At 54.9% G+C, this 19,012-nt stretch overlaps 1 protein-coding gene across 1 annotated transcript in view; it reads left to right on the top strand.

The window, feature by feature from the left end:
* Positions 1–19,012, top strand: part of CACNA2D2 (calcium voltage-gated channel auxiliary subunit alpha2delta 2) — a 154,745-nt gene that overhangs the window by 22,359 nt on the left and 113,374 nt on the right. The window contains exon 2 of the mRNA XM_017867945.1: positions 4,311–4,392. Coding sequence (XP_017723434.1) covers positions 4,312–4,392 — 81 coding nt within the window. The 5' untranslated portion in view covers position 4,311. The remainder of the gene's footprint in view (positions 1–4,310; positions 4,393–19,012) is intronic.

Consider the following 19,012-nt stretch of genomic DNA (forward strand, 5'->3'; position numbering starts at 1 on the left):
CCTCCCCTTCCTCTTTACCCTCCCCCTCCCCTGAGCATTTGCAGCTGCCCCTAAGCTGGAGACCCCCCCTGAATGCACTGCAGTTTGACATGGGGCCTCCCCAGCCTTCTAGCTGGGGTCTCAATGATCCTGTCTGCTAAAGGGGTCCTCAGCTGCAGCGCCTCACCCCACGCACTGATGATGTCACTCCCTTGCCTGATAGTGATATCCCCTCTCCCTCCCCAACTCCTCTTGGTTCAGAACCACACCCTGGAAACCAAGGCCTGGCATCCTGCAACACGGGGTGTCATCTTCTTACCTGCAGAGCTGCCTCAGCCTGCCGGGACTCTTCTGCAGCGCCCCTTCCCCACAAGCCTCCCCCCCCCCCCCCCACAAGCTTTCGTAGATGTCCTGAGCCCTCGGTGAGTCCTTAGATCTTAGTGGAGGGGCTGTATTGCACAGGCTGCTAGCACTCAGGGGACTGCCCAGTAAAACCTGTGGATTTGCCCGTTAAAAACTATTCAGCCAGTCGTTATTACCCCTGTTTACCAATGGAAAAGCTGAGGTTCTGAGGGACAGAACTCTTCGAGGGCACACAGCCGCAGAAGTGCCTTTCCCCTGAGGCTTCCCAAAGGCTACAATGTCCTGGAAAGATGGGGTCATGAAACAGATGGAGTCAGGACAGGTCTGCTTCTCTCTTAAGTATGTGACCCTGTACCCATCCTTGCCAGGGGCTTCAATTTTTTTGTCTGGGAAATGGAGCCACAATGTGTTCACCTCCCTAGGGTCGGGCACATTGGAGGACGTGACTTGGTCCCTAGTCTCTTGTGCCCACACCAGTCGTTAAGCCACTGCAGCCCCTAGATGCCTGCATCTCCTCCTGGCCACTCTCCCCTCACTGTCTTGTTAGTTTGGCACTTAGAAGCACTTAGGGATAAGCAGTGTCATCTCTATGAAAAGCGTGGAAAATTACAAAGATGTGGGGAGCCAGCAGGTCTACCTCCCTGTTGGGTATGTGGCCTGTGGGCAACATTGTCTGGTCAGGGAGGCATTGGCTGAGCCAGGTACTTGATTCCAAGCAGAGGGAAGTCTGGGCAGGATTTGATCAGCTTACCTTTGACCCAGTGGGGGCAGGGATTCCCATGTATCCCTTGTCTTTCCAAGGCCCTCTCCCTTCTACTGGAGTAGGTACGATTGCCTGGCCAGGGTTGGACCTGGCTTGGTGGGTGGCTTCTCCGCCACAAGGCAGGAACAGTGCAGGTACATAGTCAACTCCTGGCCCCCTCAGTGCCTCTGTGTCACCCTTGGAGCTGGCACTAGGACACTGGCCAAATCCTAGAACCCACAAAGTCGCATCTCTGTGACAATGGAATGAATTATTTTCTTTTTAACTCTGAGACACACATATTGCCTCCTAATTGAGTTTGATTTAAGTGAATAATCAGAGTAACTTGTTTTCCCTGGCACTGTGCTGATGGGCAATGCACTAGGGCCTGGGGTCTGCCCAGCAGGTCCAGGATGCCAGGCAAAGGGCCGGAGCCACCCCTAGACCTTGGGAGGAGGTGTGTGTGGCCTGCTGTGTCATAGCAGGCCAGTTCCTGCAGCCCATAGCAGAGCCTAGAGCTACTCAGCCTCGGGGTGGGAGTGAGGAGACTGTGCGTAAGACAGAGAGACAAGGAGGGAGGGAGAACGAGCGTGTATGTCTTGGGGAAGGATTGGACTTTATCCTGAGACTTGGCTCTTCTAAAAATTGTTTTAGTGTTGAAATAGCCTTTTTAGATGAAATGACGATGATTATAATAATGTGTTGTCTGAGCAAAATAAAACTTGGCATCCATGTCTCTTCTCCCAATTAATTTTCTTTTACTTAACTGTGAAATCCTAGAAGCAGAGACCTATAGACATACTAGAAGAGTCAACAGCCTGGGGTGGAACCAGTAATGTGCTGGTAAATGTTTACAGTTTGCTCTCCAGGGGGAAAAACATGGTTTCTAGCATTTGCCAATTCCCGTGGTGCAAATATTCCCACCATGACCTATTTCAAGCTCCCCAGGTGACAGTACCGAATGCAGAGTTGGGAAGAGGTGCACAGAATCAGCTTTTGTGAGTCAGCTCTTGTGACTCCAGCACACTTCTGGGGCAAGTCCTGTGTTCACTAATTCCTGGATAGGTGACCCTGGGCAGTTCAGTTGAACCCTCTATGCCTCAGTTTCCTTATCTGTAAGGTGGGATGATAATGTTTGCTTCTTTGCGAGGACTGAAGCAAGAAAGTAGGTGACATGCTGGCACTGCACCTTATATGTAGTGGATGCCCATGCACATATGAGTCCCAGGAAGGATTGACTGGCATTTTGTCCTCTACACCAGTGAGTGGCTGAGGTCAGGGTCAGGGCCAGGGCAGAGCTAATGGTTCCCTTCGGGGATCAAATCCTCACTCTGCCCATTTGTCTGCCCCCTGCCTGGCTGACTGTGATAGCTCATCCCAAAGTTAACCCCCAGGGCTCCATCGTAGAAGTACGAAGGAGCCATCCGCTATGTTGTCCACCTATAGCCAGGCCCAAGAGATGAGTGCTTGGTGGACAGGTGCCAGGGATCATGCAGGCTGTCAATTTTCTGCTGCCCTTTGCCCTCCCCAGGCTGGCGGCTGAGGCCTGCTTGCCCTTCTTAGCCCAGCCTGCAGCCTGGCCTCCTCCCGCACTCAGGGTTAGATTCTCGCCTGTGGTGGGGAGCAGAGGAGGGAATCTGGCTGTGGCTCAGCCAGCAACAAGCCGAAGCTAATACCTCTTTCTTTTGATGTCGATTTTTTTTTTCCATCATGGTCCTGACATTCAGCTTGGCAAATTGCAATTAGTGATCTGCCTGCCTCCTGCTCTGAGTTCCCATGCCAACCGACCCAGGCACATACAGTGGCATGGGCCCAGCCCCCTAGTCACAGGCCTGAGTGGGGGAGGCGGGGCAGGAGGCCAGGTAGAGGCTTGGGCTCTTCTGACCCATGGAGCCAGAACAGTCCTGGCCCAAGTGGCACTGGAGGAGGCAGCAGGCCCAGGGAGTTGGGGCCAGATGCAGTCTTCTGGACCCCATGGCTCCTGGGGTACCTCCAGAGGCTGGGGAGCTGGCATGACCCTGCCCCTGCTGTACCCTGTGGGCTGTGTTTGACCCATGGCTTATTTAAATCTTCATGGTAATTTGTTTGTGCGCCTTTCCTGGAAAGGCCTTGGTCTGTAAAATGGGAGTGTGTCAAGTGGGATGGGGAAGTTGAGATACCTTTTCAGATGCATGAGGGCATGGTTCTGTGTGGTTCTCTCTGGCTGGCCTCTGGCAAGGTCTAGTGTGGTTTTGCTGGCCTGATCTGGCTCTGCTTAAGGGTGTAGGTCACACATCTGAACCCAGGCGAGGCCTTGCCCCAGACTCCTTCCCTCTTCCAGGTTGTGGGTCTGAGAATAGAGGGCCATGTGACCAACTGTCCATCCTGTCCACTCACAAAGATCCCTGTGCAGCAAGCTGTCCACTCACAAAGATCCCTGTGCAGCAAGCACCCTTGACTTACCTATTCTCATGTGTTTTTATAAGACCCTGAGAGGTGGCCCCAAATTATCCCCATGTTCCGGAGAAGGAAGCTGAGATGCAAATGGGTTAAAACAATCCCAGGGTGGTACCAGTGTGAGGGAGACCTGCTCAGGATGTGGCTCAGGTGGATTGTGGGGCAGGATGGTCTGCAGTGGACTCATGAGTGGGTGGTTCCTACTGGACATCCAGCAATGAGCCTCGGGTAAGCGTCTGTCTATCAGGGTGTTGGGTAGGCAAGGGCTGCCTAATCTAGAACTCTCCACGTCCACTGCTCAGGTGAGACCTTCAGGGGCAGGGACCTGCCCAGTTACACAATGACTTGGTGACAGCAGTGTTCCCTCCCCTTCCCTAGGCCCCACCTGGCCTTGGAAACAGGAGGCTCCAAGATCCAGTAGACCTCACTCCCTGAGGCTCCGTCATGTCCCCCTCCTCGCTAGTGTCCAGAAGTCCCCATGTTCAGAGCAGCTACATCAAGGGCTGGCTCTTTCACAGTGAAAAGTAGCCTCACTGCAGGCTTCTCTGAGCCACTGAGCTCCTTCAGCACATCCACAATGCAGTCCTTTCTCCTCCCTGCCGCCCCACAGTGCATGAGGAGCACCTGGGCCACTGGGTCTGGACTTCAAAGGGGAATCACAAGCACTTGCTGGCTCCTTGCTGTGGGTCCTTCTCTAGTGAAAATTGAGGTGTGAGTGGATGGCTGCCCCCGGTGCCCCTGGGTGGCTGGGTGGGCCCTCCTGACACCTCTATCCTCTCTCTGCACGCAGGATGCAGCACTGGGCCCGGCGTCTGGAGCAGGAGGTCGACGGCGTGATGCGGATTTTTGGAGGTGTCCAGCAGCTCCGTGAGGTGAGCCTGGTGCCATTTGCTGTCTCTTCAGGGACCCTCTTCCAAGGGAAGGGGGAAAGCTTCCAAAATAAGGAGTGAGAAAGATTTGGTTTAATGGACGTCCTGGTGTGGTGAGACCTGATGGGCCCATGGGGACAGGTGGGGACATGACTAGATGGGCAGCGCTCCTCTGGGGCTTGGCCTGCTCTTCCTGAGGCAATGATCTTCCTGAGGCCACCACCTGGCTTGGACGATGACCCTGTTGCTGAAAGGGATTTGGAGCTTTTTGGGCTTTCAGGAGGGAGAGGTCTGTATCTGAGGCACACCTAGTGTGGGAGCCCAGGCCCAGGAGGGGTCAGTGGACACGAGGGTGAACAGGAGCTGAAGGAATCCAGGAAACAATGGGATGGCCGGTCTGCACCAGCCTGAAAGCAGTGCTTGAGGCGCTGTAGCAGGAGACAGTGGAAATCCCATGCCTGGCGGGATGAGGGATCAAGGTGCGGGAGGGGTGATTGATTAGGCACCAGCCACCACATCCATCCTGGGAGATTATGTTAATGTTTGAAATAGTGATGTGAAGAGCAGGCCATCCGTCACCCTCGGAAGCTGCAAAATGTGCTGCTGTCAGGCCCCAGGCTCCTGAGCCATTGCTCTCTATGTGGAGATGCAGAGGCTGGGAGGGCCGAGCTCTTGGAGTGATGGAGCTGCGACTCCCAGGGTACGTGTGGTCTTTGAGGATCTTGTTGTCGGGGGCTTGGGCCAGGAGGTACTGACCAGAACTGAGCAGGGGATTAAATGGGGGTGTCCCACTGAGAGTTGCCTGGGAACAACAGAGTAAGCCGACCTACTGTTGCTGGTTCAGACAGGAGTCCAGGTCCAGGGTTTGGGGATTATATATCCACTGTGTTCCTGTTGTCCCTGCTGGTCAGGGCCAAGGTCAGCAGATGTAACCTCGGTGGAGTGGGGACCATGGGGCTTGTCCTCAATCCCTTCCTCACACTTAGCTTATAGCTGGTGCCCAGGAAGTGGGGGTGGCAGCCAGTGTGTTGACATTGGGTGTGGACGTAGGACCTCTGGCCCAGGCTGGGGCTGGTCAGGGGTGGCTAAGGACGTGGCAATGCCATGGGGAGGGAGAGTCCAGGTCTGGAGGTCTGTGTCCTCCCTGCCAGTGACCCAGCGACACTAAACACCCCTTTCCTGGTTGCTGGGCTTGGATCTCAGCAGCCTCCATCACACTCTCTTCCTGTGAACTCTCAATGACTCAGCCACACTTGGAGGCCGGCAGAGCTTTCCAGAGAAAGTGCTGTAGGAAAAGCTGTTCCGGAACAGGAGTCAATTTAGGCTCAGGAATAGCACCCAGCACTAACCAGGCTCCAAGTAGCCACTGCCAAGGATAGCTGTGTGGGCTAATGAAGGAATGATAGCTCCCTGATGTGTGCATCCAGCACCTTTCCAAGTTTCATATTGGGACATAAGCTATACCCCACATCAGAAGTTAACTGTACTCCTCTAGTCAATAATCCTTCATGACTCAAACCTTTAGCTTGAGGATGTTGTTTATTTTATACTCACGGGCAACTCAGGCTCTGAATATCTGGCAATGAGAAAATAATGTTCATATGTCATGCCTAAGGTCTGTCTGGACCAGTGACCTTGCTGGATTGTGAGAACCAGAGATGGAATCCCAGCTCAGCATACCATCGTGTGCCCCTGGGTGAGCGCTGGATCCTCTCTGGTCCTCATTCTTGACCCGTGACATGGCTGGGAAGTCTGACTGGAGGATGAAGTGGTGAAAACAGCAATGGACAGGCTGATACAGATACGCCCCTTTTTTGGAAATCAAATTTTAGTTTCCCTCATTGATCATTTTCACTCCCAGGGATCATTTCCCTTCCTTTCTGATAGGACTTGAGAGATTCCAGACACTTTCCTCAGTGAGCATGTCTCCCCTACCCTCTCCCGCCCAGCAGTCACCAAGGTGGTCATGCTGCTGGCTTGTAGCAGAGCTGGGGCATGGACCCAGTGCTCCTGATTCCTGTTCCAAGGTGCAGCTCCGGCTCTGGCTCCACTTCCCTTCATGGTAGGATGGACAAGATGAGCCTGGGGCAGTAGGGAGCTGGGCCAGAGCAGGGCCATGCTCAGCATAGCAGGCAGGCAGGCAGAGAAATGCTGACCTAGCGTCCCCGGCTCCTCCTGGCACTCTGGTGGAGTGCCTCTGCCTGCCGATGGCTGCCAGCTCTCCAGCGGCTCTCTGTCCTGCTCTACTTTTCCTCGTCTGCTTCTTCAGCCTCTTACTTCCGACAGCTCTGAGGCTGTTTCTTGGCACAGGGCACTCTGGTGAGGTGGGTGTGGGGGTTGGGGGTTGAGGCATAGAGTTCTAGAGGAAGAGGGCAACCCTGTGGGAGCAGGAGGAGCCAACCAGTTGGCTCCCTAGCCCTCCACAACTCACCCCGACCCCGACTGAGCCACCATTGCTCTCCAAATGCACACGAAGACAGTCCATGTGCCCAGCCCATGCCTGGCCCTGATAGGTCAGGAGGATGCTTGGAGCAAAGCCCTGACCCAGCTGTGATACTGCTGCAGACCCTGGCACCAGCTTTGCCAAGCTGACAGCCTTGGCCCCCACTGGGGCTGCCCCTCCTCAGCCCTTCTTGAGCTGATTCTGAGTTGCCCCCAAACAGCTGGGGTGATCTGGCATCCGGGCCCCTTGGCCTTCTTCCCCTCAAAGGCTGCCCAGCCTGCGTGCCCCCATCCTAGAGGCTGCCCCACCCCCAGTAGCTTAGAGCCACGAGGGCTGGCAGCTGCCAGAGTGCAGAAACTGCAGACAGTAGCGTTTGGGAATGTTTTCCTTGCCTTGGCACTTTCCTTCTCCTGACCTCACCATAAACCCCATGGTGGCATGGCTGGATACAGACTGGCCCATTTGCAGGTTGAAACTGTGGCATACTTCTGTGGCATGGTGGGCACTCCCTGTGAAGACCCCATCTCATTTCCTCATCTAACATTACAGCTAGGGCATAGCTGGAGCTCTCCTTGTGGCCTGGTGCTCACGTGTTGTCCCCACGCCCACACTTGGCCAGACACCCTGAGTCGCATCCTCTTGGGTTCCCCAGCCCAACTCCCCCCGCCTGTGGCCCACTCTTGCCCTGAATAGGCCACGAAAGTATAGACCCTACTGTGATCTCCCCCTGCAGAGCCCCTAAGGCCTGAGCAAAGTCTCTGGAGCCTCTTTTCCACTCTCCCCCTTCAGCCCCATATTGTCCCATCCTGCGGGGAGAACAGAGCGCATATGCATGGGCTCTGAGCTCATTTACATAATGAGGTTGATCAGGATGAATAATTCATCAGGTGCCTGGGGGTGCATGGGGAATGGGGGTGGGGAGGATGTGGAGCTGGGACAGGTCTCCCCTCTCTGAAGCCCAGGTCACTCTGATAGGTGTGGAACCTACCCTCTTCTGACTAGGTATCTAGGGTCCAGGGGGAGCAATGCTGGGAACCTGGTGGGAAGGCAAAGCAGGAGAGATTATAGTCAGACATGGCCGGGCGCGGTCGCTTAAGCCTGTAATCCCAGCACTTTGGGAGGCCGAGGCAGGCGGATCACGAGGTCAGGAGATCGAGACCATCCTGGCTAACACGGTGAAACCCCGTCTCTACTAAAATACAAAAAAAACTAGCCGGGCGAGGTGGCGGGCGCCTGTAGTCCCAGCTACTCGGGAGGCTGAGGCAGGAGAATGGCGTAAACCCGGGAGGCGGAGCTTGCAGTGAGCTGAGATCTGGCCACTGCACTCCAGCCTGGGCGACAGAGCGAGACTCCGTCTCAACAAAAAAAAAAAAAAAAAAAAAAAAATCAGTTGGCTCCTGAGGCATGCCAGCCCGGGATGCATTCCTGACCTCAGAGAGACACCTTCCTTGGAGGATCTCTACAGAAGGAGGGAAGCTCCTCTGCCTGGGGTTAGGGCTGAGACTAGAGCTGCCTGGCCAGGGCTGGGCTAGGAGCAGGAACCCAGGACAGCCATGTTTGGAGGCCACAGGCTACCCTTTGGGATGACTCAAGCCAATTCTGGACCCATGGAAGCCTTTGCCAGTCCTCATCAACCACTCATAGCTTGCCTCCTGGTCAGGGCAGGAATGGAATGGTGTACGGCGTGACCCATGTCCTGCCTGCCTCAACCCCATGATGGCCTTAGCCCAGCGACATGCTGCTAATTATTCCTGTGATCCTATCATACAAATGGGGAAACCAACACCCTGGCTGCTGTCTTCACCAGCCAATCTCATAGTGGATCCTTGAGAGGCCAGTCCTGAGTGGTGGCAGGGGAGCTGTCTAGCAGAGGAGCTACCTGGGGCCGCCACTCCCCCGGACTGCTGAGCCTGCAGTCATAGATAATGGGACCCCAGGACTTGGAAATCCCCAACCTGAGTCTTCTGTGCCCCTCCCCACTTCTGTGCTTCTCTGGACAGTCATGGTGATGCAGGTCAGTGGTGTCTGTGTGTTTCCACTTCTTGTGGGTGACCAGGAATGGCATTTTCCAACCAGTGACAGCAGCACAGCCTTACTCCAGCTACTCCATCTTGTCTGCCCCAGCCATCTCTGTGCCCCGTCTGCTCAGCACTTCCCAGGAATGTGTAATGAATATTTGTGGAGTACCACATCTGGAGCTGGCTCCCGGCATGGACCAAAATCTGTCCATGTCCAGGGCCCCTTTCCCGAGGGGCTCAGGTAGGTGGGACAGGGTCCCTCTGCAGGTGCCTTTGAGACAGGCCTCCCTCTGTCCACTTCCACCCTCCTCCTCGGCTGGCACCACCAACTTCTGAAACACATGCACACTCACACACTGATTCTGGGGTTGCTGACTGAGGCTACACTCTGTTCCCATCTGGGGAGGGTACACCCTGGGCGGGTGCCCTCTGGGTATCCCAAGTGGGGTTAGCAGTGCCCACAAGTGCCAGGGAACCTCAGAACCTTAGAGGAGCTGGAGCAGAAGAGGAAGAAGGAAGCTGGTGGGGAGGGGCGCCCAGAGGGCCAGGCAAGAGGAGCACAAGAAGCTGTTCTCCCTACACCCCACAGAAGGTCCTTTCACCAGAGCACTGTGGTTAACATGTGCCCCCTGGAGACAGGCATGCAGCTACTTGGCCAGGTCCCCCACTGGCACAGGCTGTCGCCCTAACACACCGAGAGTCAGGTGAGGGGTGGCCAGCACGGCACAGCCCCTCTGCAGGGCTCCTGCAGCCTCGGAGCCAGCATCTCCGGGCTCTGCATTTGCTCATCACACAGCCTCCACCCCTCTACCCAGCCACCTCCTGGTGAGGCCCAGCGGCGCCCTCATCTCCTGGTGTAGATGATGGGGATGTGGGGCGCATCAGGGTGGGGGGCGATGGGGAAGCGCGGGTGTGAAATATGCCACTGGATAGGGATTGCTGTCACTTGCCTCCCTAAAAACGCACATATATTATTCTTTAATGGAAAGTTAATTGTCTTATTATTCCCTCCATATGGTCCTCTTGCTTGGCACCCAGTGGGGATGCGTGGGGCTAAAGGGGGGGCTCCCGGGAGGGTGTCTGAGACGTGGTGAGGCCGCTGCTCGAGCGTAATTGGGTAGAGAGAGGCAGATGCACAGGAACCTGACCAAAGCCCTGCCTAGACCCCCTCTGTGTCCCCCTAACCCAGCCTGCTCTCTACCTCTTTCTTTCCTAGGCCCTGACCTGGGGCAGCCTCTTCTGGCACCCCCCTCCCCGCCCCTGTAAAGTCTGGGAATGTTCTCTCCTGAGCACTGTGTGGGGAGACACAGGATTGGATGGGGAGTGGTTGTTGCCATCCTGACCTCCCCGCCGCCTCCTCCCCCCATATACACACACACTCTGTTGTTGCTGGCAGGAGAAAATTCCATTTTTGAGAAGCTTTTCTAAAACCATTTCATCCATGGCAGGCATCTGGCCTGGGCCAGCTGACTGGCTTAGGTCGCCCATATCCTTCCACACGCCCTCATCAGAGACGGGCTGTGTGGGCAGGGGAACTGTCCTGGGATGCCTGCCCCAGGGATCCTGTCTCATGTTGGCCACCCCTTCTGTGGTACCAGCCACCTGGAGCCTCCCCCACCCCAGTGGCTCCCCCAGGCTGCTGAGGCTGGGCCAGGTATGGGTCCCCTTCTCAGTCCCTTGTTCCCTGCCAGGCCTCCTCTCTTCCTGCCCCCTGGAATGAGGGTATTGTGTTAGAACAGCCTAGAGAAGGTGGAGATGCAGTGACTGGAAGGCCCCAGAGAGGCCTGGCTGCATGTGGGCCCCTGGCTCCTAGAGTCCTGGCAGGGCAGGGCTGGGGCAGGGAACCCTGCTCTGAGGCTTCTGGGATTCTGAGCAGCCTCAGCAGGGAGTTGCCCCCCAGGTTTCTGTGGAGGCCATGGGTGCAGAGGGGCAGGTCTGTAGGGGCAGCATCTCTGGGTCGGATCAGCTGGTGGTACAGTCATGGAGAGGGGCCTCCAGCTTCCAGCTTGTGCCAGTAGGTCACAGAGGGCACTTCCAAGATCAGTTCCCAGGGGATGGGAACAGCTTGGAGTGGGAGAGAAGTGGCAGGAAAAGCTGCACCTTCTGAAGGTAGAACCTGCCTGTGGTCCCACAGCTGAGGCCAAGCTGGATTTGGATTTGAACCTAGGGCCTGTGCCAGGGGCAGCAGCTGGATGGTGGGAGGTGGTGAAAGGATGAAGCAGACAGGAAGGGCAGCCACTGTGGGACCCGAGACTTGTTGTCCTGCCTCTCTGAGCCTTGGTTCCCTCACCTGGGAAATGGGGATCCAAGCAGTACTGTCTCACGGGGTACCTGAAGATCTCAGGGGAGCAGGAGCAAGGAATGGCTGCAGACAGCCCTGCATAAGTGTGGGGTGCCTTTGCCCCACCCCCACCCCCACAACCACTGTCAATTTCCTGCCCTTCCAGAGGTTGATCACAGTTTAGAAAAGTTCACATGTTCAAGATGTCCTTTCTGCTTGGTCCAGCCCAGGGGTTTAGAAACTGGTCCCCTCATCTCTGCTGATCATGACACCTTTTAGGGATATCTCCCTAAGAGAGGCACAAAGGCCACCAAGCTGGGGCAGAGCTTGAAAAAACAGGGCCTGTGGATCAGGGAAGGGTAGGTGATTTCTTTGGCCGGAAATCCAGGGAGCTAGCTGCAGAGATGCTGTTGGGGAGGAGATGGGCGGAGGCAAAAGGAAGGGCCCCTATACCCTGGAAGATGTGAGTCAGTTTCTCCAATCAGTCAACAAGTTGACACCTTGTTTCTCAGGCCCCATGGGCTTAAAGAAGGGGATGGACAACTGGGTGTGGTGGCTCACACCTGTAATCCCAGCACTTTGGGAGGCTGAGGCGGGCAGGTGACTTGAGGCCAGGAGTTCGAGACCAGCCTGGCCAACATAGCAAAACCCCATCTCTACTAAAAATAGAAAAACTAGCTAGGCATGGTAGTGCATACCTGTAATCCCAGATACTTGGGATGCTGAGACAGGAAAATCGCTTGAACCTGGGAGGTGGAGGTTGCAGTGAGCTGAAATCACTCCACTGCACTCCACCCTGGGCAGCAGAGTAAGATTCTGTCTCAAAAAATAATTAAAAAAAGAGAGAGAGAAGGGGATGGACTAGAGTAGGGGGTCATACAAAGCCACCCAACTCTGACCTGTGCCTAGATGTTGGTGTTGGGAATGGGGAAGTTAGTGGATAAGAAAATAGAGTGACTGAGGCCAGAGCTGAGGATTGGGGGTTCTTGAGGGTGGAATCTCTCAGGATCTCTGGAAGTTTCTCTGTCTGGGTTCTCTGTCCCTCAGTTTAAGGAGGAGACAATCTCAGTGGCCATAAGCAGAACCTCCCTAGGCAGACAGCACTGCTCTGCCTGGAAGATTTTAGTCGCTAACCCTTGGCTTTGCTGCAGGGCCCTTCCCTGAAGTGAGGGCTGCTCAATCCTTCCATCTTGGGGATCAGCAAGGTTTGTCTGTGAAACTTTCCTAAAGCCCTGCACACACACACACACACACACACACACACACACACACACACACAGTATTCTGATGAACTTGCTTGTTCTTTTCAGAGGTCCCTAGGGAGGCTGGCCTTACAGCAGAACAGTGGAGGGTCAGCTCAAACTCAGCCCTTGCATCTTTTTTTTTTTTTTTTTTTTGAGATGGAGTCTCGTTCTGTCATCCAGGCTGGAGTGCAGTGGCACGATCTCGGCTCACTGCAAGCTCTGCCTCCCGGGTTCACGCCATTCTCCTGCCTCAGCCTCCTAAGTAGCTGAGACTACAGGCGCCCGCCACCACGCCTGGCTAATTTTTTGTATTTTTAGTAGAGATGGGGTTCCACCGTGCTGCCAGGATGGTCTTGATCTCCTGACCTCGTGATCCACCCACCTCAGCCTTCCAAAGTGCTGGGATTACAGGCGTGAGCGACCGCGCCCGGCCAGCCCTTGCATCTTGTTGAAGAGTAGACAGGGTCTGCTGTCACCCCAACTGGCCTCTGCATCCATCTCTGAAAAGGGATGGGGCTGCCATGTCCAGAGCTGGAGGCTGATCTGCATGTTCAAGGGTGGGAGATGGGAGTTGGGGACGGAGGGCTGAATGGGTTTCATGCTCAGCCCCCCCAGGGACAGTTGACCCAATCTGCATTCCTCCCCCATCCTTCACTCCCTTCCCTTGCTGGATCAGTGGCAGCCACGGGGACACTTGCCTCAGATTCGTGAAGCCCCGAGCACTTGGCGGAGACAGAGAAGTAATTGGTTCTGACAAACCACAGCCAGCCCCAGGGGCGGCAGGAGCAGCATTCCCGACAACCAGACAGGAGATGGAGGCTCAGCATGACCTCCCTCCACCTTCTCTTGAGTGTGGCTGCCCTCACCTTGTAAGCGGAGATTTTATGTTTGGAGAAAGTTACAGAGCCATAAACCTTTTCTCTTTCTTATATCTGTCTCCTTGGGACCTGACAGTTCTGAACAGTGGCTGGCCTGCTCCTTGGAGGCAGGGAGAGACTGAGGCAAGGGTTGGCTCCTGAGCAGATCCCCTTCTTGTCCGTCTTTGGGTTCTCCTGAAGCAGGAAACCAAGTGACAGACCATCGGAGCTTGAGGACCTGATCTCAGTATGCAAGGGTGTGCTGTCTGGATGGAGAGGCAGGCTATGCACACACACAGGTGGGCAGGTGTGGACACATGCTTGCGGGGTACACATGTCCATAGGTGTCCACAACGCTGACACAGATGAGGTGCCTAGCTAGTAACTATTCAGTAGATGGAGAAGCAAAGCAGTAGGCCTCTGAGGACTGAAAAGGGACAGATCCGGGCTCTGACTCTGTCCCATTCGGCCTTGGGAACCATCCGCCCCCATGGAGAAACTGAGACTAGTGCATCAGGGTTGACTGAGCCTTGATGTCAGATGCCCTAGGAGATGTGGCAGGCATGGGGCATCTGCCAGGACTCAGCCCCACATAGATGGTCCCTGGATTGCCCTTTATAAGGGTATGGAGGGCCCAGCAGCAGTGGAGAGGAACTGGATGTGAGAGTGTGCTGGCTACCCAGATACTGGTCTGGAGACAAGGAGGCTGGCCCTTCCTAGAGTGACTTGAAGGCTTGGCCCAGGTGTGTGGCGCCAGGCCGGGGTAGCAAGGAGCCTTTCTCACGCCTTTGGGTGTCCTCCCCTTCAGTCTCACTAGACCACTCAGCTTCTTCAAGTCCACTTGCCACTCTCCTCACTCCCCTCACCCCGTTACAGGCCTCTCCCCAGCTTTAAACCCAGCCCACAGCTCCCCTCCTCCAGGAATCCCTCCAGATCAATGCTGAGGCCAGTGGTGTCTGATACTCGCTGCTGCCTTCAGCTTTTGCATCTTTCAGGTACAGACAGAAGATGGGAGTTGCCGGGAATCTCTGGCAGGCCCAATCTAGTGTTCCCATCATATGGGGTACAGAGACCATGGCCAGAAGGCAGGGTCACGCCCAGGCTCTCCGGGAGTCCACCTGAACGCAGGCGGTCAGACTGGGAAGGCAGCTAGCCCTGGCGATTCTTGGTCCTGTGATCCACTGTAGACGCAGTTTCTGACCTGCTGAGGCTCGTGTGAGATGGAACATGGGCTGATCATGGTGCACGAGAGATGCGTGGTGCTGCATGGGGAATGTGAGCACACATGCCTGCATATGGAGAAGAGAACAAGTGAACCTGTGTGTGTCAGTGCTGTAAGTAACATGTGAGCGTTTGTGTGTCCATAGATGGGAGTGGTCATAGAAGGTGAGCATGTGCATGTGTGTGCGCACAAATGCGCAGTTCTGAGTGCTGCCTGTGGAGGTATGAGCAGACACACATTAGGGTAGGGTGGGACTGTAAGGAGGCAAGTATGGAGAGCTGTCACCCGAGCAGGCGAGAACTACTTAGCTGATTAATTAGCAAAGCTGAGAAATCTCAGTTGTGGGGGAGGAGCGCGCGCGCACGCACGCGCGCGCGCACACACACACACACATACACTTCCCACATGCATAGTGAGCATCCCCCCACTCACTCTGCCTGACACTGCTCAGCAGCCCTGCATGGGGGCAGGCTGCCAGGTGGTTGGGGGTGCACCCTGGGATGGTGCTGGACCAAACATGCCTACTGTGGAGATCACAGGCCTTGTGCAGTGCAGTTCTCATCCCTAATCCAGTGCCCACAGAGGCGATGGTGAGGCCACCTAAGACCTTGTCCCCATTTCACAGATGAGAGGGCTGTGGCTGGTAAGGAGCAAGGAGCCAGAGCCTCGTTTCCAGGTCCGGGGCCTCCTGGGGAAGTGGGGCATCCTCCAGAGTTTGCAGGCATGGTCAGATGATTCTCCAGTACACTTTGATCCACTGAAGAGTTACCTTCCAAAGGCAGAGGGACCTGTCTTGGTTCCTTTGGGCTTAGAGGAGAGCTAATGTCCACCAGGGAGCTTTCTACAGTACAAGAGAAGCCACTCCCACTTACAACCCCTAGATGCTTGTCACAATCCAGTTTCTTCTGCATGCCTTGCAGGCAGGCCAGGGAGACCTCATCCCCCAGAAGCCTTCTTAACACCTCCCTTCACCTGACCCTAGAAAGTGAGGGTCCCCCATGCTCCCCAGCTCCCATAGCCCTGTGCACCTCCCCATCAGCATGAATTGCTGTGATTGCAGCTGCCCCTGTTTCATGTTCATCATTTGAGCACAGCTCCTGGGACGCTGATGGGATCTGTTGAACTTGTACCTGAGTCTTAGAGTCTGGGTTTGATGCTGACTCCTGGCAGGCAGGCCTGCTGCCCCTCAAAGACCCCTGGCCCTGCCACTGCACCACATCATCATGCAGGGAGACCCGGAAGCTGGGTCAAGTGGCAGCCACTTGCCTCTTGATCAGGTGCTGACAGGAGCCTTCATTATGCTCCATCTACCGGTATGGAATAAATTGGTGTACAGTGAATTTTTCCTTTTAAAGAGGGACTTTCACACCGGGGAAAACTTTTGAAAAGAACATTTATATAAAAAGCAATTACCGGCCGGGCGCGGTGGCTCAAGCCTGTAATCCCAGCACTTTGGGAGGCCGAGACGGGCGGATCATGAGGTCAGGAGATGGAGACCATCCTGGCTAACACGGTGAAACCCTGTCTCTACTAAAATACAAAAAACTAGCCGGGCGAGGTGGCGGGCACCTGTAGTCCCAGCTACTCGGGAGGCTGAGGCAGGAGAATGGCATAAACCCGGGAGGCGGAGCTTGCAGTGAGCTGAGATCCGGCCACTGCACTCCAGCCTGGGTGACAGAGCGAGACTCTGTCTCAACAACAACAAAAAAAAAAAAAAAAAAAAAAAAAGCAGTTACCGTGCCAGTAATTTGTATGTATTCTACCCCTTCCATCGCTGCCTTTGTGATCGAACGTGGCCACCTCCTGGGCAGTTGCAGCCTGGCTCCCAGCCTCCCGACTACAGCGTCCTGCCTGCTGGAGTGGCCTCCTTCTCCGGAAAGGATCAGGATGCAGGGCCTAGGCCCAGCAGGGGTATGGACTCCAGGAGTACAGCTGGGTGGAACAGGTGCTTTGGAAATTTCCTCCCATATGCATCTCTGTCCTGAGGTTGCTCCAGCCCCAGTCCCAGGGCTGGCACATCTTTTCTGGGCCCTTCTTGGCAGCAGCCAAGCACTTAAAGGCACCTGCTTTCCTGCAGCCTCACAGCCCATTTTGCTAGAGGAGGAGGCAGTGGTGTGGGAGCAGGTATTTTCCCTCCAAGGAGCCACTAACAGGCACCCTGCTTCCCCAGCCGTTATTGCTCTCACACTCGATGCATTATGTAAATTGTCTCCGTTGCTAAGTGGAGAGGAGCCACTCAGGGGAAACGAGGGAGCAGGTCTGGAGCCTTCTGGGGGGAAAGCAGGAGACTAGGCCCTGAAAACTCATCCTCTGCATCAAGAAGGGTCTGGCCGCCTCTCCTCTTAGACTAGGATCCCTGAAGCTGGCGTACCGTCTCCCCCTCAGACCACAGATTTTATGTGAGCTATGGCTTCACCCCTACAGCAGACAGGGGTTCCCTCATTGAACAAGGCCACGAGATTGAGGCTTTGCTTCCCACTCAGACCAGCTCCTGGGGTAGGACACATGCCCCTCTGTTGCCCAGGAAGGTCTGCGTCTCCCACCTGCATGACTTTCAGCAGCAGCCGGGCACTGGGGCCCTCCAGGATTGTGCACACTCACTTACAGCTTTAGAAATTCTTGGCAAACTAGAGAAGGTCATGTCTACTCCTGAGCTAGTTGACCTGCCTCCTCCACAGATCCTGGAGTGCCCCAATAATCTTGGGTCACTTCTGAAGTGACTACTCAGTGAACGTGGGATGTGGAAAGGTGAATATTTGGGGCAACCCCACATCCTGGGGTGCGAGCAGGTTCTTGGGTTGCTGGGGGGGCTTCGGTCTCAATGAGCCATGGCCTGGGCCTGGTCAAGGCCTGGGTGATGGAGGGAGTTCTCCCAGGGTACTCACCTGGCCTGCCGTCCTGCCTTTTGAGGAGCTCCCATGCTCCCTCTGCATGATCTGCATGATCCGAGCCCACCCAGGGGGTCTGGATTCAGCATCTCCCCTTCTGAGGAGCCAGGTGCGCTGGGCTTCTTCCAAACTGTGTTGGACTTCTCTCAGCTGAGCTTGCCCTTGGCATGAGGCCTGCAGTGCAGGCTCACACGAGGGTCCTCCCTCCCTGGGATTCAGGTGCTCTCTCAACGCCTGGCCCTCATTCTCCTGCTGGGACAGGCAGGATGTCTGTCCCGTACAAGGAGGCCACTGAGTTGAGGGCTTGCTGGTTGGTGCATTTCCTGAAAGTTACACAAAGAGCTGGGGATTCCAGGGAGGGTGTGAGACGTGGCAAAGACATTTGCAGCCCACCCAGCCCCATTTCTCAGACAGCCCTCCTCTAACTCCTGTCCCTTCCCAGGCAGGGCTGTCTGTGGGTCAGGGTGAAATGGCACAGCTTTAAACAGAGGTGTGTACAAAGACAGTGCTTCCATGGCTGCATAGACTCTGGGGGAGACCAGCCTGGACAACATGGCAGCACCTATCTCTACAAAACATACAAAAATCAGCTGGGTGTGGTGGAGTGCACTTGTGGTCCCAGCCACTTGGCAGGCTGAAGTGGAAGGATTGCTTGAGCCTGGGAGGTCGAGGCTGCATTGACCTGTGATCGTGCCTCTGCACGCCAGCCTGAGTGACAGAATGAGACCTTGTCTCAAAAAAAAAAAGAAATTTGGAGCTTCTTCCTTACCACCTGGCACTGTCCCCCACTGTCCCCTAGGATGGATGGCATTATCTCTCAGACCCCTGTGGCTGCTGTCCCTCAAGTTGCTTTGTGATTACTGCCAACTTCTGGGAGTGTTAGGGTAGGACCCCTGACCAAGGATCACCAATGCCAATTCAATGTTTCAGTCTGAGTAGCCTGATCTGTGTACTCAGTTGATCAGGGAATTTGAAACCTCGAATTGTCTTCATTGCAATGAGAGTAAACAGAAGTAGTGATGTCGCCTGCTGCCCTTTGACGGCCACTGTCCTGAGGCCAGAGGCTGGAGTCAAAGCAGTCAGTCCCCTGTCCCTGACTCCTCTGCCTACATTCTTCTCTCTCTGTCCTTCTATTCTTCCCCTCCCAGCCTCCCTCTCTCTTTTTTTTTTTTTCTTTTTCTTATATTTCTAGATGGATTTTGAAATTTAGGGTTTTCAAATCAGTGTTACACAGGCGCCTGGTGTAAAGTCATAGTTTTACCAGGCGAGTTGTGTTAGGAGCACAGCAGTCCTGTCCTCTCCATTTCCAACTCCCCAGAGGCTGTCACTTTCTAATCTCTGAGGTCCATATCTCTAAATGACATACTTATGTCGCTACTTCTTGATTGTTCCGTTTTAGGCATTATCCGTGGGCCTCCTGCTGTGGGAGAGGAGGGCTTTGTGCCCCTCCCCCAGCCCATCCCTTGCCCTTTTGTGCATAACGTGATATGGTGAGGCTCACTGTTGACATTGCCCTGGCCTGGCAAATGCTATTCAGAACTGCGCCTTGTGGAACACTTTTGGGTACAATTATTTAGTTGTTTCCTATAGGTAAAAACTGTCTCAATTTTGTTAGTTTTATTATTATTATTATTATTATTATTATTTTGAGACAGTCTTGCTCTGTCACC

This window comes from Rhinopithecus bieti, unplaced genomic scaffold (genome assembly GCF_001698545.2).
Source record: "Rhinopithecus bieti isolate Rb0 unplaced genomic scaffold, ASM169854v2 scaffold_3875, whole genome shotgun sequence".
Classification (NCBI taxonomy): Eukaryota; Metazoa; Chordata; class Mammalia; order Primates; family Cercopithecidae; genus Rhinopithecus; species Rhinopithecus bieti.